At 44.1% G+C, this 26052-nt stretch overlaps 2 protein-coding genes across 2 annotated transcripts in view; one reads left to right on the top strand and one right to left on the bottom strand.

Annotated features, from left to right (window-relative positions):
• The window catches only part of afap1l2 (actin filament associated protein 1-like 2), a 46861-nt gene that overhangs the window by 3049 nt on the left and 17760 nt on the right, over positions 1–26052 (bottom strand). Inside the window, exons 3-12 of the mRNA XM_085361423.1 lie at positions 25788–25850; positions 17585–17676; positions 7389–7500; positions 4959–5170; positions 4049–4228; positions 3869–3955; positions 3693–3777; positions 3474–3578; positions 1496–1707; positions 197–342 (exon numbers count right to left, since the gene is read on the bottom strand). Of these exons, the coding sequence (XP_085217549.1) occupies positions 197–342; positions 1496–1707; positions 3474–3578; positions 3693–3777; positions 3869–3955; positions 4049–4228; positions 4959–5170; positions 7389–7500; positions 17585–17676; positions 25788–25850 (1294 nt within the window). The remainder of the gene's footprint in view (positions 1–196; positions 343–1495; positions 1708–3473; positions 3579–3692; positions 3778–3868; positions 3956–4048; positions 4229–4958; positions 5171–7388; positions 7501–17584; positions 17677–25787; positions 25851–26052) is intronic.
• On the top strand, positions 14989–17241 carry LOC146626709 (kelch repeat and BTB domain-containing protein 13). The gene has a single exon (XM_085361421.1). It carries the CDS (start codon positions 15179–15181, stop codon positions 16694–16696), a length of 1518 nt encoding a protein of 505 aa, XP_085217547.1. The 5' UTR covers positions 14989–15178; the 3' UTR covers positions 16697–17241.

The raw sequence follows: 26052 nt of genomic DNA, 5'->3' as shown, positions 1-26052 counted from the left end.
TTGAGTGCTCAAATAGACTAGAAATGCGGCGTTTAAGCACCGGTCCATTTAAAGCAAAGTTGGACCAAAGATCAATGCGTGATAAATGAGGATTATTTCAAACTGTGAATGACGCAGAACCACTCTACTAAAGTCCAAGAATAAGATATGGAGCTGGAAATCTGCATATTGAGGTGAACAAAAGCGAATAACTTACTATAAGGAAGTCCTCGCAGCATTGACAATAGTGGAGATCCTCTCAGCATTGACATAGTCGTATGTCAGCTCCTCTGGATCTGTTTTGCTTCCCGTCTGTGACAGCAAGAGTCCCAGCCAGTGACCCATATCTGCTGATGTCTTAGCCTGGGAGGGGATGGAAAAGAAAAGGACAAGCATTCACTGTAAACCATGCACTTGCAGCATCATGTTTTTAAATTCTCAGAGTTTAATTTGGATGCCATTTTTAATTAATGAAATGATTGCTACAGCACCATTTCCAAGCAGCGGTTCTCTGAACTAAACTTTAAGAAATGAACCGTACAAGCCGAGCTGTTAGACTTAACTAGAAAAATATAAGAGGAAAGAGCTGTTTCTCGGATTTGGTATTTTGGATCAAACTGCTTCTTAAGAATTCTCTATTAAATAAGTAAGATTGAGATTGAGGCACGTAAAACAACCTGATATGACACGATGTGTTTACTGCCTTTTATTATTTTGGAAGATTCAAACAGCTTGTCTAAATTAGAAGGTTAACTATTACACATATTACATAATGGTTTGACGTCGCATATTTATTTGAATTAAAATAGTTTTAATGTTAACCTTATGACAAGAAGGAAAAAAACAGAACACATCCCAGAAGACTAAACATTGAATTCCATTGACCAAACATGCACTGCAGCTGGGTGGTACTGGAAGCTTAATGAAAAAGGGTGTAGCATTAGTCCCCCAAAAGCCCAGTACATCCACACCCTTTACACAAAGACGCACACTTGCATATGTACACATGCACCCACACCCATTCAAGCTCCCAGACCACCCTTGTGTGCGCACATATATTACATATGCTGTCTGATGTCAGCAGAAAGTGAGTTTCAGATGAGGACATGTTTGTTGAGGGTTCCAAGAAGCAGCTGTGCATCTTTTCTCATTTTGCTGACTCGGTATTTGCTTTTTTCCACACATTTAAATCCTGCCAGACATTTGAGCCCACCGCTTAGAGCTAAGCAGTAAGCCCAAAGTAAGCTCTCATCTGAGGCAAGCATGAGCTGCAGACAGGAAACATGCTGTGTGTACATGCGATATCATGGTCTATTTTCAATAAGCTTTGGTTAAGTAGCGCTTTGAGCTTGCAGCACACCGCTGTTCCACTCCTGACTAACTGAAACCTGCGTGGTTGGGTTTCCACCCAGTGCAAAGTATTTATTTTGCATGATAACAAAGCCTCCAGCATTTTCTCACCAATCTAACCCCCCTACAAACATTTAAATGTAGAGAACATAAAGCGGTAATCTACCTCTAGAGTTGCCATCTGTGTGCCATCCATGTCAATCCGAAAGGAGTATAGGTGCTCTGGGCTGGGGTCAGGCAAAACATTGCAGCCCTCTAGAGACACAGCAGGTTGGGTTACTTTGTTCTTGCCCTTGTCTTGGTAAAACCACAGCTGTCCATTCTTTATAAGACACCAGCAGGTCCGCCACTGACTGTTCACCAGTACATTGAGGTAGCCTGAAAGAGGATGGAGGAGAAAACATAAATATGAAGTTTCCTTTTTTACTTCTCTTAGAAATTAATACTGTGCAAAGAAAACAAATACTGAAGTCGCAGAAACTTACACTGCGTGGCTTTAAGGTAATTCCACTTGACTGAAAGAAATATATGCTTGCTTGATGTGATAAACCTCACAATTCATACTGGTTCTTACTTAAACCAGTGCTTACAAATTGCTGTCATATAATCTTGTTTGTTGCTGAAAACCAACAGTCTGCCATAGAGGGTGCATATCATTATGGACTAAATGATTATAATCCAGTAGCACTAACATATATTACAATGAGGAGTTTTGACAGAACATCATTAGACCATGTTCACAGTGAGGTTCAAAACAGACTGCTTTATTTTGCATATAACACAGGGAAGAAACAGAGACGGTGCTTTTTTGTATGTCTTGCATACAATCTAATGTTATCTGGACCAACCAAAATGATATGCAGGTGCTATGCCAGCCCAATCATGAGGTGGGTTGAGACCTTTTTGATGGACGGTGCTGGAGTGCATGGTGCTATTATTACCACCAGGAGCCCACAGGGGAGTGTCATATCTCCAGTTTTATTTACTTGCTGTACTAGCAAATGTAGGACTTATCTGATGATGCAATGAGTGTTAATTTGAAAATGTTATGGATATTGTGGATGAGTTGGTGTCATGCTAGGTTTCGTTAGTTAAACACCAAGAAAATGAAAGTGGGCGCATCAACAGGTAGCTTTTAGTGAGGACGTTACTTAAAGACACTAAAAAAACTACTTTTCTCTACTTCCTTATTCACGTGTTTTATACTTTGAGTTTTTACATCAGCTGTCCTTCCTGACACAAACACAAAGGGATCTTTGTCTCCTCTTGGAAAACTGGTGATCTTTTGCTTGTTGGGCGAATGTGTAAATTACTACAAGGGGCAAAATCTGTCATGCAATTCAATCACAAGTGTCTGTAATGTCTCCAACAGCAATGTCTTTGTCGTTGTGCTTGCATTCATCTTACATTTATCATGAGATATAAATGGAATTATTGAAAGGGTAATAAATGTTACTACTACGATATATTTACCTTCGACCGGGGATGTCAAGCTCATTTTAGATTACAAGTCTTTTATGACTCACTTTGATCCTAAGAAGGCTGGACCAGTGAAACTCCCCTTTCTGTCAGTGTGCAGAAATTTAACTACACTTTTAATCATTGAGATATCCAAATAAAAGAAAAAAGAAGTGTAATTTCAACAATAGGTCGTAGTTTTTTCTGCTGCTGGAGTAAATGAAAGAAACTGTTCAGCATGACTCTGAGTGTAAATTTTAAAAATAACCGGATTAGAGAGTTTCTGTTAATTCACAGAAAATGTCCTTTTTACCTTTTTTACATTTTTATAGGCAATCTTGAAAAAACAGGAACTTTTCTGTTATTTAATTGTAACTGTAATTTCTTACTTAATTACTTTGATGTAGCAGGAATGGCTATGAGAAAGGTCTTTTTTAACAGGTAAAGCTGCAAAACTTGTTAAAAATACATTTAAAAGCCCAATAATTTATGCCCTACTTCACATTTTCAAAAAGGCATCCAGTTGGCCAGACTGGAGTCTTTGCTGGGCCGATTCTGGCCCCTGGGCCTTATGTTTGACTCCCTTGCCTTAGACCTTCATTAGACCTCTCATGCCAGTACGAATGCCATCCTGCAATTAAAAGCAGCAAACTTTGAACTTTGAAGTTAAGTAGATTTTTGCGAACCTGAGGTGTCGACACATTTCTCTGGGCTCTCGAGTGCGGAGGGTTTTTTCTTGCCGATGTTCATCAGGTTGCTGAACATTAAACCTGCTCCATATTTTTTCTTCACTGTGGAAAAGAGGAGGAGAAGGACGACAAATTGACTATTTTTTCTTTTTACACCCTCTCCTTGAACATGTGGAGCACAGCAGATAAAAGTTAAAACCCCACAGAGGAGCTTACCATCTTTGCTTTCTGGCGTTTCAGCATGGCTGTCTGTGCTGCTGCCGCTCTCTGAAGCCACAGAGTATCTCTCACTCAGCTCTCCCTGTGGATTCATGGCTATATTTTAGTCATTTTGAAATCTTATCAAAAGTCTCATCAAAAACATGATGTCTGATCACAACAGATCAATGTACCTTAGTACAAATAAGCCTTGGGGAGTCAGACACAGTGTGTTGGGGGTCACAGCTATCAGCTGGCTTGGGACTGATCTCTTGAATAACCTGGAGCAAAAACAAGATGTTCTCATTTTGATATTGCGAACAAATAAATAACCATCCAATGATCTCGAAAGCAAGCTACTGTGAACGTGTTACCTTCAGCCACTGCTCAGCCTGTTCTTTGCTCTGCAAGCCCAGGACAATGGTCTCCCCACCCACTGGAATAATCTTCAGCTTGTGCTCTTTCCTCTTTAACTGCTTCTCTTTGTAAACAACACTGCAGCCCAGCAGACTCACATCCAGCAGAGGTGTCTGCTCCTTGGAGCTTTTATAGCACTGAGAGAGGCAGAATCAACATGCAAGCTTCGTTAAAAATGAATTACTGTCCTTTAATTTTAGCTGCATGCTGACCAAAACAAGCTAGAAGGTAAATAGTAAATGTTGTCAACCAATCAGTGTTTAGAATAATCAGCAGATTTGTGTAGTTACTAGGCAGTCTTCTCAACCATAAACCATTACCTACCTATCTAACAGCAAAGTAAAAATTGGGTAAATTCCTGAATGTGTTTATTGATTTGAATCATATTAGAATAAAAGTTTTACAGTAGACTTTTTAAGAAAGTGAAAACAGCCACTCGTGCGAACTCCATGCTTTAGATAGCCTGTTAAAAAAAGTGTTCATAGGTAATTACCCTCTAGAATGCTAGACGAGCATTCTAGAGGGAACATTTGTCTTTTAATACCAAGAAAAATATAAAAATATAACAAGTCAGTTTCAGAGGAAGTTGCATATGCGTTGTCACAGATCTATTTCTTGACAGCTGTTCATTCAGCGCTTGCTATTAAGAATCTCTGGCAGCTGTCAGTTGAACAGTTAAAAAGTAAAGCCTACACACCGGCTTTCTAGCATACAAAATATTACAGGGACTATACACAGCCCTATTCTTTTTAATATATGGGCTAATTTGGTTTAGATTTTTTTTCTTCTACGTATCACAACACAATCATAACACGCAATATCATAACACAAAACCTCACTGCAGCGTTAATACAGTCGTTTACCCACCAGCAGATGATGGTCTTTGATAACGCAAAGCTGTTTGGCCCACTGGCCAAGCCATTTCTTCCTCCACAGGAAAGCGCAGATGCGAGCATCTTTCATCAGCTCAATAGACGCCTCTGCTGATGGCCACTGGTGCTGAGCTGATGACGACTTCTCTCTGGTCACTTCCTCCTCATCGTAGGACTCATATGAGCTGCTTACCGCCTCTCCATCATCTACAAAGGGCAAGCAAAGCTAAAGATTACGACACTGCATGGGCTACAAGGGATGAAAAATGGCAGGGCGTCGAAAGCAAGGATTAGGAGAAGCAAAATCTGTGCGATGAGAGTGAATGAAAAATAAAGTTAATCTCTGTTTTTTGGACCTTTGTGACTTTCTTGAATGGAGGAGGATTTCCTAAAGCATTGAGCAAACACACATTTTCAGTACTGATGGTAAGCAGACAGGAAAATGATGAAACAAAGTTATGATGAAAGGGAAAATAATAAACTCAGGAAATTGATAGTATGAGGCTGATTGATGATGAAACTGTTCCCTTACATGCACGGCGCTGATAAAACTGGACAACGAGCACTTTGGGGACATGCTGGCTTCCCAATTTGAATTTTGGATTTATGCAATCGCCTGCATTCATGCCACACAGACAGACAAACAAGTCCTAGCTACCCCTGGTGATAACAGCATAGACCACACTGTCAGAGCTGTACTCTCGTATCCAGGGCCCTGAGCGATGGCCAAAACAGTCCAGATCTAAATAATATCAAAGGAAACAGGAGGAAGAAAAGCAACATAGGGGAGATTGGACAGAACATAATGCCTTTGAATAATAATCATAGAAAAGATTACAAAAATAAATAAATCTTGTACATATTCATTATTGCATTCTCTTTGGCCAATTCACATATGTTTTCTTTTTCAAATGCATTCACGGGCCACTTCGTTTTTTCTTCAAAGCCGCCTTAAGTCTTTGTGGCATCGATTCAACAAGGTGCTGGAAACATTCCTCTGAGGTTTTTGTCCATATTGACATGATAACATCACACAGTTGCTGCTGATTTGTCGGCTGTATATCCGTGATTTAAATCTCTTGAGCCCTGGTGACTGAGGACTCCACCTGAGTACAAAGAACTCATTGTCGTGTTCCAGAAATCAGATTATCTGAGCCTTGTGAGATGGTGTGTTATCCAGTTGGAAGAAGTCATCAGAAGATGGCTACACTGTTGTCATGAAGAGACGGACATGGTCAGCAACAATACTCAGAAGGCTAAGGTGTTTAAATTATGGTCAGTTTGTACTAAGGGGTCCAAAGTGTGGCAAGAAAACATGCCCCGCACCATCACCACCAGCCAGAAGGATGGGTCTATGTTAAATTCTGAACCCAGCATCACCATTTCCAGTCTTCTTTTGTCCAATTTTGGCAACAATCAAGTCCGAAGTGTAGCAGTTTTCATTAATAGGAGTGAGACCCGGTGTGGTCTTCTGCTGCTGTAACTCAAGAGATGCTCTTCTGCATGCCTTGACCATAACAAGTGGATGTTTACTGTTGCCTTCCTATCATCTAAAAACAGTCTCGCTAGTCTCCTCTGACCTTAGTTAAGTATTTTTGGACAGAGAACTCCTGCTTACTGGATATTTTCTCTTTTTTAGATGATTCTCTGTGAACCCTAGAGAAAACAGTCAGCAGTTTCTGGAACAACCATGCTATCACTGATATTCACTTAAACCACCTTTCACTCCCATTCTGACATTCTGCTTGTTGCTTACCTAGGCGATGATTATACAGTATGACTAATAACAAACAACCACAGGCCAAACAGGACAGAATATTCTTTGCAGCTGTGGTAAAAATGTGTTTAGTAACAATTCTGAAGAAAAAGCTTCCAGTACTGAATAAAAAGCTGACATGTGTTATATTCGAACAATTGTTACCTAATTCTTTCCCACAGAGCTGTGAAACGCCGCTATTGCGCAAAAACTGGTAATACAGACTGGTTTCTTATAATTGTGGTGCGGGTCTTACCACTTACTCAGTTATTTGTTCCAGTACCTAGGCAACTCTTTTCGCTTTATTTTACAGCTCAAGCTAAAATGTTAAGCTAAGAAAAAGGCACAGCAGGTCTGAAATGTCTGTAACTTACATAGTTGAACTGAAACAATAAAAATATATCTAAATGAAAATGGTCTTAATTTAAAAGAAGTGATTGTAAAATTCAATTTAACAGCGTCAGAATTATGAATATACACTTAAAAAAAACTATTTCTGTAAAGAAGCAGTCTCAAATATTTTGTGGCACACACTCACACAAACACGAAGAATTGCTTCAAATAGGAAGGCTGCATTAAAAATAATACTGATATTCTTTGCAGTAGTATGAATTCATCACCTGGGGCTGTGCGATAGATGATACATCTAACTTTGAACACAGTTCTTACCATTGACAGTTTCCTCATAGGGTTGAGCCTCCTCATAGTAACTCTCTGAAGCGTCTGCACAGGCTGGAGCTGGTACTGGAGGCAAAGGGAACGGTTCCCGACACACCACACCCTGACAGATGAGAGAAAGATGAGGGAGTCAAAAACGAGAAAAGTACCCAAAAAAGAGAAGTGTGGGATTGTAAATGTCTGTGCTTTTTGTTCATTTAACGTCACCCCCAAACCTACTGTCATTATAGTTTCTAGACCAGTGGTAATTAAGTGCTCTGAACACACGCGCATACACATGCACACACGCACACATCGACATGTGTTATTCCCACAGGCTGAACATGTGGTTAATCCCAGCTGTCACTTCAGGAATAACTAGGGAATTCCTCGTGTAACCAAACCTCCTCTGACCTGGGAGGCAAGACCTGGTAACTACTAGCACGTTTGCCTTTAGGGAAGAGGGAGTGTTTGTGTGAGCAAGGAAGAAGAGAAGGGTGTCGTATATTTGTGTGTGTGGGTATGTGTGTGTGCGTAGGGGTATATATGTGTGTGTGGCTTTCCTGAAATCACTCAGCAGTCTGGCTTCACTTCTGTCTCCTGTGTGGTAAAGACTGTCTCCCCAACACTTAATGCTTGACTAAAATCAAAACCAAAACAAACACATCTGTCTCCAGTTGTGTTTTTGTTTTTTTGTTTTTTATATTTAGCTTCTTCTTCTTCTTTTTAATGAAGCTCAAGATTTTGCTCGATACATTAGACAGATGTTGCTTGTGCAGCATAATGGCTCCTGAATATTTACACTGTTACAACTGAGCCTCACTCTCTCTGTATCACTTTTCTTTGGGTAAATTAAGAATAAAGCTTGAATCAAAGCAGGACAAGCATAGCACTCTACTGGTAGCTACTGGTAACGCTCTCCAGGAGGATGGAAAAGCAAAGTCACAATAAACTTCTTAGTTCTTGTTAACAATTTAGGCTATTTCTACTTTGTGACTGACACAAAAAAATCACACAAAAAAATAAGATTTTAAAGGCTTATTAAATCTAAATCCACAAACCAATCAATGACATTGTGTGGTTAGACACATTAGTAGACATATAACAGTTAGAAGTTACACAGTAAACTAATCTAGCAGAAGATTCTATTCTATTCCTCTCTATTTTTATGGCCTCCAGGTGCTTTATACTATCAAGTAAAGACCCTAGAATAATAAAGAGAAAACTCTCTGTGAGCAAGCACTCTGGCAAGAGTGGAAAGGAAAAACTCCCTTTTAACAGGAAGACATCTCCAGAAGAACCCAGGAGGCTCAGAGTGGCAGCAATGCACTGCCCCTGGTTGGGGGTGACGTGAGGGAGACAGGATGATAGACACAGTGTGGAGCCAAAGTTATAATAACTGGTTAAATGTAGAGTGGTGCAGAAAGTTTGTCACTGCCATTTGTCAGTCTTATGGGCTGAACTTGCTTCTCTTTTGGCAGTGCATTGGTAGACCATATACAGTCCATCTACCTGCACAGAGCATCTGCTGTCACACGTGTCCAAAGTATGTGGTTCAACCAATCTGTGGTCTTGTGAAACTGAGCTTTGAAAATAAGGAAAAGCATCCACTGCAGCGCATGTCTATGTTTTCAATACTTTATTTTTGAACTTTAATGTTTTTTCAGACTTCTGCACCCTCGCCCCATTCTGGCCCACTTGTCAACCATTCGGCATTCAGCCTACGCACGGTTGAACAACGTGCCGTTTGGGTTTTTAGAGGAGAACATGGGAACGCATTTGCATTGCTTTTGCATTTGTGTTCAAAACTTCTCCCCAGGCTATGTAGGCAAACAGCTATGTAACCAGATATAACCATGGTAGTATAAAACAAGTATTACTAATCAGCATCTTTTAGGAGATGCTTTGAAACAGCATGTGGTACCTTTTATTAAAACTCAGTCTTGTGGGAAAAGCTGTCAACTTCAAAAATGCAGGTAATTTGAAGACCATATTAATTAATCAGGTGTTTATTTTCACACTTTGAACAACCTTAAACCTTTGGACTCATGCATGATGTGTGGGGGAAGGACCTTCCAAGAAGGAAGAATTTCATCACTGGAAAACAGCCTCAATACCCTGAAGTTGCGACATAATCCTGTGAAGTATCAATGGTGGCAATCAGAAGATGGCAGATATGCAAGTTTGGTCTTGGTGCAATCTGGAAATAAAATGACTTGCCCGCTTAAAAACTTCAGTAGCTGCCAGTGAAGATGCAATCTATGTATTCTTTTTCTTATCTCAGATAAACTGAGAGATACTGGAGTCAGACTTCCACATAAGGGTTATTCTTCTGAGGCAGTGAAGTTAAAGGAAGTTAAAAAAAATTACATATATCCCACTGTTTGAATTCTTTCACTTTCACTTCTACTTATTGAAATTAGTATACTTTAAAGCATTCTGCTTATTTTTATTATATTTACTTATTGTACAGCTTTCACATTCTCTGAAAGGTTGCAGTCCTTCAGCTGCTCTGTAAACAGAATAACTCAATATACCATATGATGAGAGTGTGAATGGTACTTTTAGTTGCCCCAAATCAGCCACGCTTAAAATATACAGAAACAAATGACAGAGAAAGCAGTGATAAATTGTGTTTAGCGGTCACAAACCTGTGGTGGGTCTACAGATACCAGAGTGATTTACTGGTTCAGCTTAGAAACAGAACAACAAAAAATAAAAACACAGCCATATTTGTCTGTTTGTGTAAAAATCATTATTTCTGATGTGGGCTGTCAGTGACAGACGCAGCAACTCCCAGTAAACAGGGAATTCCCTGTTAGTGAGCTTTTCCCACCATATCACTTCAGTGAGCTAAGACATTTTCAGTAATCCATAGCAGATGTTATAATAACTGGCGTCATGTCACGGTCCGCGAGCAGTCACAGTGATGAAGACTCACTTGTGTGATTAGCCTGCATGCCTGAACATGGAGGAAAGCAGCCACTAAGCAATGTGTTGGCAGAAATGTTATCACGGCCGTTTAGGGAGGGTAACATCCCTTATACATCATGGAGCTATTTAAGATGCGTCATTATACAAGCATCAGCAAATGTGACTGTCAGTGTGTCATGAGACCTGGGGCCTGTGCTTCGTACCGCGCTAAGTGAGTTAGCTGGATTAGATTGTTGACGATTTCGCGTGATCCTGGATCGTTCGGTTCCCCGAAGCCCATCCGGGACTTGCTGTCATAGCAACAGAGCCGTAAGCGTAAACCTGCTGGGGAGCAGGTTTACTTTATGTAAACAGGATTAGATCGCGGCCACGCAGGTATGCCCGCGTCATTCATACGAAAGCAACAGCGATATTCCACCACTGTTTCACCATAAATAAATAACATCAATGTAACTAAAGATAATGCAGCACTTGATCCTTTTATTGATTTCACACAGATACATACAGGTCATTCCCTAAAAAAGGGAAATGTACTATTAACATTCTATTACATGTATGTGATTATTACAGATGTAATTCATATTTCAGAGTAGTAATTGCAGATTACTTCGTGTAATCAAGATGAGAGACCACGGCTATAAAAGCGAAGGTGGATTTGGGAAGTCTGTCGCAGCCATGTCCTGTCCGTTTACGCGAGCAACCCATTGCGGAAGGTGCAAGATTGATAAGGAGAGTCCTCAGAATTCAGCGTATATTGCGGGACAGACAGGATCCTTTAGCTCAGCGCGACAGTGTGCTCATAGAGAGATATCGATTTTCCCGTGAGGGTATTATTCACTTAACCAACTTGTTGACGAGGGGGTGCAGGACCACCACCTGTCTTTTTTTTTTGCTCTGCCCTTTTCTTGGTTGCTGTTATGAACAAACAAACAGATTATTCCAGGGTCTCTTTCCAAGAGACTAAAAGCAATATAAGTGATAAATATTACCATTCTGTAGAATATTCTTATATTTCACTTTTACTTGTTCCCATGTTCTAGTGGGTCCTGTTGTGGCTCTAATGTGAAAGGGGATATAATATAACATATTATAATATAATATAATGTAATATAATATTGGATAATATGGTGTGATATGATAAATCTACCCTACCGCCTACTGGTGTTGGCCAGAGGGGCCGATGGCGCAATATGGCAGCCTGGCTTCTGTCAGTCTGCCCCAGGGCAGCTGTGGCTACAACCGTAGCTGCCTCCACCAGTGTGTGAATGTGAGAGTGAATGAATAGTGGCATTGTAAAGCGCTTTGGGTGCCTTGAAAAGCGCTATATAAATCCACTCCATTATTATTGTTATTATTGGATTACTTACGAGTTTGATTTGTCAGCAACTTTCTGCCAGCCCTCTCTCCTTGCTTTTGCAGCCTTTGCAGTGTTCCCTTGCGTTTTAATTAAACTCTGAAACTCCTGAAATCCCTCACTCAAGAGTTCTTGCTCTGCTGCCGAAAAATACCGAGCGCGCTCCTTCGCCATTTTCGCCAACCAATCAGCGGGTTGCCGATCACTGTTTCTGCTATCGATGCGTATCCCCTTTTACGGCACCCAGTGATCGCACATTACTTCATCCAGCTGTACTAATCGTCAACAGCAGGTGTGTTCGGGGAACCGGATTAGCGAGCTCACGGTTAGCGCGATGATTTGATCTTGGATGTTTCATTTGATCTTGGATGTAGTAAACGACGTACGAAGCACAGGGCCCAGCTCTCGAAAATGACCAAAATATATAAAGTCTATTTAAACACACAGGTAACTGATGCTGATAATAACTGATGCTGCTACAGGTATATTGGCTCACTTGTGCCCACATATTCTTCTGAACTTTCTTTAATTCGTAAGTGAAACTGTCAGTGTGTGTGTTTCCAGTTAGGTGATAAGCAGAAAAAACCTACCACGTTTTTTTGATAGCAGGAAATACTGAAGCAAATCAGCAACAGAAGAAGTTGTACTCTTGGTTTAAACACCCTACTATGAGGCAACAGTGATAACCACTGAGATAAGATGTTGGCATTACTAGGGTGTCTATTGACCATTGTTATTTTTAATCACAGGAGTTACATCACTCCTTCTTACTCGTTTATTTCTGTAAAATTATTATAACTTTATAATTTAGGTTGTAGAAAATGATGGAGGCAAAACTAAAATTAAGTCATGTAAACCCCCATTTATCCTAATTGCCAACAGGGGGCTTCAAAATTGAATTCAACTGTAAAGAAATCAATGAAAATATTTTAGATTTTTCCTGATTTATGATCTAGGTAAATTCTCTCCTCGTCAACTTATCATCTCAATTGCTATTTCCAAGTTAGATTTATGTTTATTTTGTATATTAATGTTACATTTACCCCCAGCCAATTACCCAAGTGGCTCAGGATCATGTCTCTTCTTCTTTTGCAGATGATCAAGCGGTGACCTCAAGAAAAACTTGCTGCTGAGTATCAAACTATAGGAATGAGAATTAGCACTTCCAAATCTGAGGCCATGATCAGAAAAAAGAATAGTGCACAAGCTGATTTTAAGACTCTCTAGGTCTGAGTGGAGATGGACATCGAAAGATGGATTGATGTGGGTTTTGGGAGCGATGTGAGCGCTGTACCATTTTTTTGTGATTAAGAGAGTGCTAAGGGAAGCACTGATCTTCCGACCTTCACCTTTGGCCGTGAGCTCTGGGTAGTGCCTGAAAGAACTGAATCATGGATACTAGCGTCAGATATGAGCTTCCTCCGAAGGGTGGCTGTATTCTTCCTTAGAGGAAATTTGTAAATTGAGAGGGATTCAGAGCCTGGCCACTACTCCACATCAAAAGGAACCAAATGAAGTGGCTTGGACATATGAATAGGATGCCTCCTAGGTACCTTGTAGGTGAGGTCGTCTGAGCATGTCCTGCTGGGAGGAGGCCCTGTAGCAGATCCACGATACACTCGAGAGATTACATCTCTTGGCTGGTGTGGGGAGTGGAAGGTCTTGGCATAGAGTGTGTGCCCTGAGACTTGAGCCCAGATAAGAAAATTGATGGTGGATGGATGTTATGTTTAGAGTGAACAAACAACAATCGATTACGGGTATGACTATCTTGGTATTGACAAGTTTCTGCCATATGACAATGTGCTCTCAGTGTCCTCAACACTTAGATCCACCCCTCGCTGTTGATGCCCTGATTTAAAGTATTCAAGATGACCATGGCCAAAATGCCAAACTCAATCCAACAGGTGACAACATTGTGGCTATGTCCGTTTTTACATAGAGCTCATGGTTTCATAACCCATATATACTGCAAATAACAAGTCAAGAGAGTTAGAGACAAGCCTGGTCTAAGCCTTAATAATAGTTATATACAAAAGCAGTTAACAGGAATTTCCTGAGAAAGTTATTATTCTGTTTCTCACTTCTCTCTCACTCTCTCACTGCAAGAGTGTAAACTTCTCCAGAGTTTAAAAAAAGTAGTCAAGAGTTAAGCATCTGCTATTAATTAAAACAAAAAGTCAGGCATTCCAGAGGAACCGCAGTAAGCCACCCCAGACTGCCCACCCACTCTTATCTCTATCTTTTTTCTTTTTCTTTTTACATTTCCTCAACTCCAAAAATATTAAATTGGCTTGTTGTCTGAGCCAAGCCTGAAGAGAAGCATAGTAAGCCATTCCAGGGAGGTGCTGCACTGGTGAAAAAGCATCAGGGACATGCCAGGTGTGTGTATCCATTCTCCCAGAAGACTTTGCTATTCTTCTGTCTCTAATAGTCACTTTAGCCCCTTCCTTTCACTTCTCTCACGCACAAACACACTTCTTCACCACAGAAACATCGACTAGAAGGGAAGAAATGAGGAGTCGGAGGATAAATAACAAAGCAAGGAGAGAGGGTGGCGGGGTGTGGTGGAGGGGCTTTGAGTAAAGAGTGGGAAAAGAGAGCCCAAAAAACGAACAGTCAGAGGAACATGGAAAATCCCTGGTTCCCATGCCAAGAATTCGGTGCAGTGAAAGCACACACACACACACACACACACACACACACACACACACACACACACACACACACACACACACACACAGTGTATCTGAAAGCCTGCTGGGAGCTCAATGTAAAAGGTGGTGATAAAAATTATCAGTTTGGTTTCTAGAGAACAGAGTTCAGGAAAAATCCCTGATCCTTTGCCTCTGTTACTTGTTACTTAGTAACTTTTTTGATTTAGAAATTATGAAATTAAAAATTTAATGAGTGAAAATAAAAAAGAAAAGAGACTATACGTTATCTACATGGCAGGAGGCAGAATGCAAAGATTTCACATGACACAAACTATTTGTTTTCCTGTTATTTTGCCTTCTTGGGAAAACTTTGACCTTTTCTAAAACCTTGATATTTTTGGTACCAGTCCCTTTTTTGCCAGCTTAATCCTTTTCAAGTTACCTACTTAAAATGTATGGCTGCAAATGGGTCTTCATGTGTAACATTTAAATAGCCATTTTAAACCAACCTGGATTTAAAGGGATAACGTAATCATGAATAATTCAGTAAATACTTACTTTATGCTAGCCAGTCTTATTGCGGTTATGATAATGACCAGTTGCCGGCAGCCACATTACCGCTACAGTGCATGTCAACAGTTTTCCTTTCCCTGCCTGACGCTTGCAAGTGGCACAGCTGCTATCTATAGTCCATCTCTATTTTAAGACCATGCAGACAGGACGCAATGGAGCTCACACAAATCTTTATTTACCATGCAGCTCGAGGGAAAAAATGGCTATTCCACACTCGAGTCACACACAAAATAATTACTTGAGAGGCCGTTTTAGGAAGAACAGAGATCCTGGTTTAAGAGACCATGGAAATGCCCGAAGGCCTGGGAATCAACCGGGATATTCATGCCGAGAATGCGACCCTTGATCTGGAGAACAGAGAGTGCCAGGCAGGCTGGCTGAGAGTGAGGGTGGAGGACAGTTGGTTCACTGTGGAGCGGGCTTTTCTCCTTAAGTACAGCGACTATTTCTGTGCTCTTTTTCACTCTGGGATGAAAGAAAGTCAGCAAGATGAGCTCTACCTGAAAGGAGGAGTGCACGCAAGAGGTTTCCTCATTGCCCTTGCAGTCTGCAGGGGAGAGATTCCCACCATCAGTGAACCAGATGAGCTTGTCGAAGCGGTCGAGTGTGCTGCTTTTCTACAGGTTGAACATTTGGTCCTGCATCTTTGCGACATTATAGACTCGGACAACTGCCTTCTGCTTTACCATACAGCCTCCATATTTGGGGTGCACGCACTGTTTCACAATGCTGCACTCTTTCTTTGTGACACCTTTGATGATCTCAAGGATGAAGCAGAAAGTTCAATCCCCGAGGAGCTGCTGCAATACTCTCAAACTTTGTCCCCTTCTTCTTTTATTGCTATAGGGACCCATTCTCCTTCACTGGAGCTGCTGCAAGACTCCTTCAGGGTCGTTTGCTACCTCGACGAAAAAGAGGGGCAGTGGAAACATCTGACAGACCTACCAACTGCTTGCAGCACCTCCATGGCTGGAGTAGCAGTGGTTGACAATCGCTTATATATCGTTGGTGGGGTTTTTGGTTACAGTAAGGACACAGTGGACAGTAGCTTCTGCTACAACCCCGATTCAGGACTTTGGACTACTCTCCCAGGTCCCCAGCAACCCAGATATAATTTTACCCTTCTTGGGCACGGGGGTCAGCTCTACGCCATTGGTGGAGAGTCCCAAAAGAATATAATTTCCACAGCAGAGAGGTATGATGTTGTAAAAGGAGAGTGGACATTTATACAGCATGCGCCACGACCCGTAGCATCTGCAGCTTGTGCTGTCGCTAGACGACGGATATTTATATGCTTCTGGAAGCCACCAGACACCACAGACATCTATGAATACGTACCTGTGAATGATGAGTGGAAGCTTGCTACCACACTGATCAGACCTCAGAGCTATGGCCACTGTATGGTAGCTCACAAGGACAATTTGTATGTGATGCGCAACGGGCCTTGTGACGACTTTCTTCGCTGTCTAATGGATTGTTATAATATCACAACAGGCCAGTGGACAGCTATGCATGGGCATTACATCAACAGCAAGGGAGCTCTGTTCACCGCAATGATCAGGGGGGATTCTGCGTTCACAGTGAAACACATGTTAACTCTTGTGTATACCATCACTGAAAATGGATGGAAGCCCCGTAAGCAGATGAACGGATTTCCAAAGAGTGGTTCACTGTGGACATGTTTACTCAGGCTTCCCAAGACGGGGCCAGTTATACCACAGCTGGATGCAGAAGGCAAGGAAGGAGAAATGCCTCTGTCAGACCTGTCTGAGGCATATCTGGAAGCTATACAGCACTTGTGAAATTATTGTACAACTGAAAAGTAAAACGTTTTTTGAGTTTTTAAATAATAAAATAAATCCTCGAAAATACTGCTGCTAAATAATTCTGAAGGCTCCAAATGGACAAAAATTGACTTTATTTCAATGCATCCAATTCACATGCACTCTCACACACATGCTGACAAGCACTTGCACTGATTAACAACAGCTGCTACTGCAGTTTATAGTAGGGAGGCCACTGTGCATGTGTGTGAAGTTCAAAGGCACTGACGGGATGTTTTAAACCTTTTTCCTGAAGTCACACTGGGCCAATTCAGAAGCCACTGGTCTCCTAGTCAACATGAAACACAGTGTAGTTCCCTCTCACACACTCCTGAACAATCACCTCTCCAGTCTTGTAGCCCCATGGGTTGTTAAATACCTGCTTCTGAGGGAGAACACATTTCACGAAGCCTCGGCTTGCAACTCTGATGGTTGAGGGGAATGATTTTGGCTTGCATGACCACAGACGTTATTTGTGTCATTATATTAAAACTGCTGCAGCTGGGTTTCAATATCTGACAACAACCCATTAACTTACAGTACTTTTTACTGTAAGTTACAGTACTGTTTTTAGCACTACGCTTCTTAGTGATAGCTGTGCACATACTGTAACACAAGACCAAAATGCTGTCGGTTACATATCAATTTGGAATTTGTCTTCTGGCTTCTTTGGTATACAGTAGGATATCTTGATCACCACTGATTTGTTCCATCTACTATATTACTTCAGCCACTGACTTGGGTCAGTGCTATTAACATTCCCACAACCACAGTGGCAGAGACCCAAATATTTGTGCTTTTTAAGCCAAATCATTCTGCATCATTCTTCTGTTACTCCAATTATGGAAAGAACTGGTCAACACTTACTGTTCTGGGGGGTGGCAGGTCGGGAAGGTTCTTTTGTGGGACGGGGACACGTTTTGCTGCTTTTCCATTGAGCAGGGCATCTAATCTGTCATCTTGGTAACACAAGCAGAGAGTGGAAGGTCAGTATATACCAGGCATTTTGCATTTAAATTCATTTCCATAGCATACCAGAACATTTCAGGATAAATGAATAGCTGTCATCTTGCAAGTATAAATTCCACATATCCAGCTATCTCGGTTAAATATTAATGCAGTGGTATCCCCAACTAACACAATGATATAATCTTCATATCTATATCTATATATATATAGATATATATATAGCTTTTCAAACCTTGCAGTCAACCTGTTCATAACTGGGCTTTGAAAGTGCAAATTTACTTGTTTGTTCCTGCTGAAAGCCATGTTCTGTTAAACTAATCCATGGGTTCCAAAACTGTGAGCTGAGGCAAGTGAAAAATAAACATGCAAGAGTTTGCTGATGCTATCATGTTCACATCATTTGTGTAAGATTCAAAATATTTCCTTTAACAAAGTTAATTATTGATAAAAATGGTATGATGTAGGGCATGAGTTAATATTTTGCCTCTGAACGGGCATGCTAGAAAGAGTGTTGGCTATGTTAGCTATGCTAGCATTTAGCATGCAGATACGGAGTGATAACATCATATACAGTATGATAACAAACCTCTACACTGTCTTAAACCAAACTCCCCCAAATGTTAAAATACTAACAATGGTATGGCCACTTGTGGTGTCAAGCATTAAGTCATAATTTTGTCTTTTTTTTTCTTTGTTTTATCATGCTAACCTAAACCATTTAGGATAATATCAGTAGATCATTTTGATTCATGCATTTATCTTTCTTCTAATATTGTAAGATCTTTACCTTACCATATAAACCATCTTAAGGCAACTGTTTTTGTGAATTGGGGGTGTATATTGTGGCGAGCTCAGACAAGGAGGAGACGGAGGTATCGTTTGGTCTTGCTTCCCGTGAGCTAGCCAGGGAGCACAGCCGTTTATTAACATTTGCAGAAGAACACTGCCGCTAGCTAACTGCTCAGCGCGGCAACAACAACAGCAACACCCACAGCGCCCTCTGACAGAAGGACACACCGTCGCAGCGAGAGGGCGTCACCCGTCACTATGGCAACATAAACAAACATAACTGTACAAACAGAACCCCGAACAGCCCTGACCCGCTACATAGCCCCCACCTAAGGGGTCAGTCGTCCCCGACGACCCCATTACCCCACACGAAGTCCTGCAAATGTCCAGGTGCCTTCTTTTGGCGCACTTGCCGGTCACGACCGGCGGGGGAAAAGTCACTCGGGTCAGAACATGGGGTGCCACCATCATCCCCTGCCCCGGCACCATCATCCCCTGCCCCGGCGTCTGCCGGAGCGAGCGGTCGGTACGGTGAGAGCCTGTCCCGGTGCAACACCACCATGCGCCCCGGCCCCGGCATGCGGATACGGTACACCACGTCTGTTAGCCGCTCCACGACCTCCGCCGGCCCTTGCCAGTGACTGCAGAGTTTGGGGGACACTCCTCTCTTGCGAACTGGGCAGTACACCCAAACCTTGTCACCAGGCATGAAAACCCCCCCTCGGCACTTGGTGTCGTAGGCTCTTTTCTGTCGTACTTCGGCGCTGGCCTGGGCCTGGCGGGTGTAGTCATGAACCACCTGCAGCCGCTCCCTCAGCCTCCAGTAGTAGTCCATCTCTGGCCCACCATCAATCTCTGGCTCGGGGGGGGGGGACCCGAACACCAGATCCACAGGCGTCCAGAGCTCCCGTCCAAACATCAGAGCAGCAGGTGTGCACTGGCTGGACTCCTGCACCGCAGTCCGATACGACCAAAGGACCAGGGGCAGATGTCGGTCCCAATCCCGCTGGTGGCGGCTGGTGAGAATGGCGAGCTGGGTGGCCAGCGTGCGGTTGAAGCGCTCAACCAAGCCATCGCTTTGTAGGTGGAGCGGTGTGGTTCTCGTCTTCTCCACCCCCAGTCGCCAGCAGATCTCCCCGAAGACCTTCGATTCGAAGTTATGCCCCTGGTCACTGTGGAGCTCAGCCGGGACCCCAAATCGGGTGAACATCTCCTCCACCAGCTTCTCGGCCGTCGTCGTTGCGCTCTGGTCCGGCACCGCGTAGGCCTCTGGCCACTTCGTGAAATAGTCTATAGCCACCAACACATACCGGTTCCCTGACTCTGTGACGGGGAAAGGCCCTAGGACGTCCACTCCCACTCTTTCCATTGGGGCCCCCACCAAGTACTGCTGAAGGGGGCAGTGGAGCGTTGAGTTGGGCCCTTTTGTGCCGTGCAGGTGTCACAGCAGTGCACATGAAGTTCCACATCCCGTCGACAGCCAGGCCAGTAGAACCGTCCCCTGAGGCGGCGGAGAGTTTTGGCGTTCCCATAGTGTCCTGCCCCCACCGAGCCGTGGACCAGCTCAAGCACCTGCGACCGCAGCGACCGAGGCACCAACAGCTGCAGGAGATCTCTGCCCTGACCGGGGGCCCGCCATCTCCGGTACAGGAGGCCGTCGTGGGTCTCCAGATTGTTGTGCTGGGAGTAGTAGGCCTTCACCTCGGGCTCCTGTCCCGACACCCCCGTCCAGGCGGGGCGTTGCGCCGCCTCCAGCCAGGCTCCCACCTGAACCAACGTCGCGTCAGCATCCTGCTCCCGCTTCAGCTGCTGCGTTGTCAATGGGAGCCACCCCCCTCCTCCAGCCGTGGCCTGAGCAGTAGCCATCCCCAGCACCTCCTGGGTCCGCTCCTCCTGTCGCAGGCAGTAGCGGCACTCGACGGCTACGCAGGGCCGTCTGGAGAGGGCATCAGCGTTGCCATGCTGTCAACCTGGCTGATGCTGGATCTCGAAGTCATAGCCCTGAAGGACCTCCAGCCAGCGGGCCACCTGCCCTTCTGGGTGTTTGAAGTTCAGGAGCCAAGTCAGAGATGCATGGTCAGTGCGCAGGAGGAACCGGCAGCCGTGCAGATATGGCTGGAAGTGCCGCACCGCTAGCACTACGGCCAGCAGCTCCCGCCGGGTCACGCAGTAGTTCCTCTCGGCTCGCCCCAAGGCACAACTGAAGTACGTCACCACCCGTTCTCCAGCCTCGTCCTGCTGGGAAAGGACCGCCCCGACCCCTACATTGCTAGCATCAGTGTCCACAATGAAAGGTTGCCGGGCGTTGGGGTAGGCCAGGACTGGGGCTCTGGTGAGGGCCTCCTTCAGCTGTGCAAAAGCCGCAGCACAGGTATCCCCCCAGCCAAACAGCTGTCCCTTGTCAGTCAGGTGGTGGAGGGGGCTGGCCATTGTCGCGAACCCTTTGATGAACCGACGGTAGTAGGAGGCTAGGCCCAGGAAACTCCGCAGTTCTTGGACGTTCGAGGGAGTCGGCCAGTCCCGGACCGCAGCCACTTTTGTGGGGTCAATGGCGACACCTCGAGCGCTGATCACATGGCCCAAGAACGTGGTCTCTCTCGCCAACAGCCGGCATTTTGCGGGGTTGAGCCGCAGCCCAGCTCATCGGATGGCACTCAAGACCTCGCTCACGTGAGACAGTGCACTGTCGAAGTCGCCACCGTGCACAAACAGGTCATCCAGGTACACAACACAGCGGCTACGAGGGATATCCACGAGCACCCTCTCCATCAGCCTCTCAAACGTCGCTGGCGCATTGCAGAGCCCAAATGGCATGACCCTGAACTGCCACAGCCCCTGTCCAATGGTGAATGCAGTCTTAGGCCTTGCGTCAGGGGCTAGCTCCACCTGCTAGTAACCGTTGCGTAGGTCGAGGGAGCTGAACCAACTGGAGCCGGCAACGTAATCTAGGGCCTCGTCGATCCGCGGCAGCGGGCACGAGTCCTTCTTGGTGACTGCATTGAGACGGCGAAAGTCCACGCAGAACCTCGGGCTGCCATCCTTCTTCCCCACCAGGACCACAGGTGCCGCCCATGGGCTATTGGACGGCTCGATCACCCCAGCCGCAGCCATCTCACGGATCTTCTCTTTCTCTACCTGCCGTTTTGAGAGGGGCAGCCGGTGTGGGCGCAGACGGATGGGCTGAGCAGAGCCGGTGTCGATGGTGTGCTGGACCAGACTCGTCTGCCTACAGTCTTTGTCACTGGTGGCAAAGATGTCCACGTTCTCGTCCAGGAGGCACCTCAGGAGGCCTACGCTACTGCGCTGCCAAAGGTCATCAACACGCCTGTCTCATCTGGTCCCCGTTCCCTGCTTTTGGCCGCGCTGGAGAGCAAAAGTCTCTGCGCCAAGAGTGATAGCCAGCTTCACGGTGTCGACGCAGGCCCCCCAGCGGCTCAGCAGATCCAGGCCAATGATGCACTGGTCTTGAATGTCGGCGAGCCAGAAGTCGTGCACCAGCTCTAGATCCTTCACTCAGATCCGCAACAGTTTATTCCCCCGCATAACAGTTTTCTCCCCCGTCACTGTCATCAGCTGGGTGTCTGTGGGCAACCAACCCTTCACCAGTGGCCCGGATGTTCCAGGGAGCACGCCAGGTCGTATCAGGGAAATGGTAGACCCTTTGTCCACCAGGGCCTGGCATGGCTGGTCCTCAACACAGCAGCTCAGGTAGAGTCCCTTGAGGTGCCCAACTCGGCCCACCACTGTGCATCGTCCTTGGAGGGGGGCAGGAAGCTGGAGCGGTGGTCCCCTCACTACACCGCTCCCTCCTTGTTTCCCTGAGGCTGCGTAGTTCTGGTCTTCGGGGATGGTGCTGGGCAGTCATGCGCCACGTGGCCAGGCTCATCGTACCGGTAGCAGCGGTCGGTCAGTCAACGAGGACGCCTCCGGGGCACCGAGGGTTGCAGCTGGGACATCTCGGCGACCTCCCCCTCCCCGTCGCAGTCTGTGGCTCTGATTTGGGGGTAGTTTGGGGGGGGGGGGGGCCACCTGCTGGTTAGGTCGTGAGGTGAGCACCGGCTCCGCCCTTTCAGCCTCAAGGAGCGCCTCACGGAGGGTCTGAGGCATGGCCAGGCGGACGTGTTGGCGTAGTCGCTCGGGGAAAAGTCCTTGCAGAAAAGCATGCAGGCTAATCTCCTCACGGGCTGCTGCTGGAAACTCCGGGTAGCCACGACGAGTATACAGCAACACGTCTGCTGCAAAGGTGCCCAGGCTCTCCTCCGGTCGACGGCTCCAGTTGGTTAGCTGCTCTCTTCTCTGATCAGTGGAGTGCCGGTGCCTGAATCGCCTCTCGAGTGCCGTAGTGAGGGCCTGGAGCTCATGCTGCTCTGCCGGGGCTAGGTCAAGGAGTATCTGCAGTGCATCTCCCTCTAATGCTAGTGCTAGGTGTGTAGCAGTCTCCTCTTCGCTCCAGCCACTATGTCTGGCGGCCAGCCGCACTTGTGAGAGGTAGGGCTCTAGCGGGGTTAGCCCGTTGTATTTCGGTACCTTAACTGGCGTGGTAGGCATAACTGCTCGCGGCTGGGGGCTCGGCGTGTGGGTCGACAGAGGTAGCCCATGAAGCATTGCCCTAGCATCTGTCGCGACGGGCCGCCGCCGCGGTGCGCTCGCGCCATCCGGACCCGTCCGGGGACTTACATGGCCGCTCACATCCTCTCTCTTCAATCGCCGGTTTCCCAAGCGGGGAATGTTCTCCTCGACAGCTTGCTCCAGCCTCTGAATGTCTCTCTCCATTACGGCGAGGGTGAGCTATCCCACTTCTGACACCAATGTGGCGAGCTCAGACAAGGAGGAGACGGAGGTATTGTTTAGTCTTTAGTCACTATGGCAACATAAACAAACATAACTGTACAAACAGAACCCCGAACAGCCCTGACCCGCTACAATATTTAATATTAATATGAGGCCTAATGAGCGTGACAAAATGGCACAGCAATTTTCTCTTTAAGATCTTCTTCAGTGTCTTATATTTTTTTGGTCTCAAATGGGACCTTCAGAGAACATCCTTAAGCCAACTAGAGTTCATATATGTGTTATAAAAAGTCCCTGTCTGTACCTTTGCTCTATACCTTTTTGTATCATTACAAGAATAGAAACACGCTGATATGAACTGCAGCAAAAGCACTGCATTACCACAGGCTGCACGTTTACTATCACGTACACGTAAGATAATTGAACCAGGCTGCCTGTCGTTTTATGAGCAATGCTTTACAGTAAAAGAAAAGGTAAATAAATAAATAATGTAGCTCATCCTATTTTAACAAACAAAGTTCACTCCGAGTGTATTTCATCCCCCCCTCACATGAGTTTCTGTGGTAGACAGCGTGTGGCTTTGTAAGCATCGCTGCTGAAAATATGTGTTAACTCTAGTGCTCATTCAAACCACATTCTTTATCACTGTCCAAACAAAACAGGTCAGTCTCAGATGTTGAGGCTCTGCGAAGAAACAGACAGGAAATGGTGGGCGAGTGCTGAGGAGCTGAAGGGGCCACAGCTTGCAGCGGCTTATCATGTCTGTTCAGTTGAAAGTAAACTGAGCATGAGATGGAAATAGTGTAACAACTATGCGCCATCTGACCTTCATGGATAAACGCAAAATTACACTAAAAGCCCTTTTTTTAAAAAGAAGGAAAAAAAAGGTGCTTTCTTTGTTTCATATTCAGAAAAATTTACTCTGAAATGAAGTCATCATAACAGGATTATGTAAGTACAGTAGGTAATTTGTAAGCAATATGAATATTAGCTACACTAACGATATATAATACAGACATGACGAGCTTTTGCCAGAAACCTTTTATGTTTAGATTGGCGACCTGTTCTGTCGTTTATCCTGATAAAAAATAAGCGGAAGAGAATGGATAGATGGATGGAATAATCCAAGAATAGATGGATGAAACCTAAAGAATGACAAGGAAATGTGAAAATGTGACATTCAACTCTGTGAGGTTGCAAACTTTGCCTTGATCTAAATTTGTTCGCATGCAAAAAATCTACCTAGTTTACCATCTTAGTCAGCAGTTCTTTGGTTTTTACTGGCATGCAACACCATGTACTGCTGATGCAATGCCAATGAATGGTGGGTGAGTTTGGTAGGTATGTGGTCGGAAAACAAAGAATAAGATTAACTGAAACAGATGCCACCAATTATGAGAATTGATATTCATTCTTTTTTCAAAGTATTGAGCTTTATGTCAAATAGATTTTTACACCTGTTAGTATAGTAATTTTTTTTTTAAAAAGAACCTGCTGGAAAAGTCAGCAGTGGCTAATAATTATTGGGATTATTGAGCACAAACTTTTATGAAAGATTTCAGTTTTGTATGTGACATTTGTCTTAATTAGTTGAGCTTGACTCAAACATTGTTATAAAACTATGTCAGTAATTCCGTGTTAAGCCTTTCGTTTATTAGCCCTTATTTTCAACAGAATAACATCTTTAAATATTATTGTTTGAAGCCTGTATTTTTTAGGCGTATACGAGACAATTCAGCACAAAGAGTCTGTGTATGTGTGAAGTTGTAAAATTAGTAATTTGTGGGTGTTTTCTTGTGCTAATCCAAATGTATGCAGTTGTTTTTTGACAGCTGATGATGCCTTATTGACGTAAAAATTTTGCATTGTGGATTACAGTTCAGTGCAGTGAAGGATCAGTTTGTTCCATAATCCAGTTTGCACAGTGCTTAATTGAACAAACCAGAAATCGAGAGCACAAGAGATTTACATTGTACATAAGATATTTGAGTGGACATAACAGTTTTTATCAACCAAAATTTATTTAACTAATTTGTTATCTATTAACTCATATTACTGTTATATTATTCTTTCACTTTCCTGGTTCACTGTGTACAGAATTTTGTAATACAATATGGTAAAGTAAGCCAAACAGCCTGGTAAGACTATGAAGTCATTAAAAAATGATGGTGCTAATACGCAGATCACTCTGAACAGTGATATAAGCAATTTTGGACAGATGCGGCCAAGGCAAAATGGGATTGAATATCTGCTTTAATATATTTTAGGCGAGTGTTGATGATTTATTTATGCACAAAGAGAAAATGTACACCTCAACAATTGAGTTTCAATGTACAAGCTGGAATGTGGAACAAACCGGTGCTTCGGTGCGCTTAACAGTTTACACGTTTTCATTCAATCTGCCATCAAACATTTACATTTGCATTTCTTATTATACAATTTCCGAAGCTATACTTACATATACATACAAAAACCACTAAGTCATTTTCAAAGTTCAAAGAGCAACATTTAAAACTCACACCTTTACCATTTTTTTCTTTTCCCGGAACGACTTTGTTCATGTAGATATACTCCTCATCAGCACCTGTAAACAGAGACAGCAGAAGGTGATTAACTGCTGACAGCAGTGCACTTTTGCATAGATGTTTTTGCTCTGTGGTTAGCTACCACAAACACCTTTATTGAATTTAAGCAAACCTTACAAAACAACAAACACAAATGCCAAGAAAATATGAGCTTATGCACAGGTATTTTTGTCTTTTTTACTGTTTAACGCTTGCTTTGAA

This window comes from Diplotaxodon limnothrissa, linkage group LG8 (genome assembly GCF_057381915.1).
Source record: "Diplotaxodon limnothrissa isolate DT_005_m linkage group LG8, D_limnothrissa_male_GT1.1, whole genome shotgun sequence".
Classification (NCBI taxonomy): domain Eukaryota; kingdom Metazoa; phylum Chordata; class Actinopteri; order Cichliformes; family Cichlidae; genus Diplotaxodon; species Diplotaxodon limnothrissa.
Note: the sequence above shows the minus strand (reverse complement) of the source record. Positions and strands in the feature narration are given on the sequence as shown.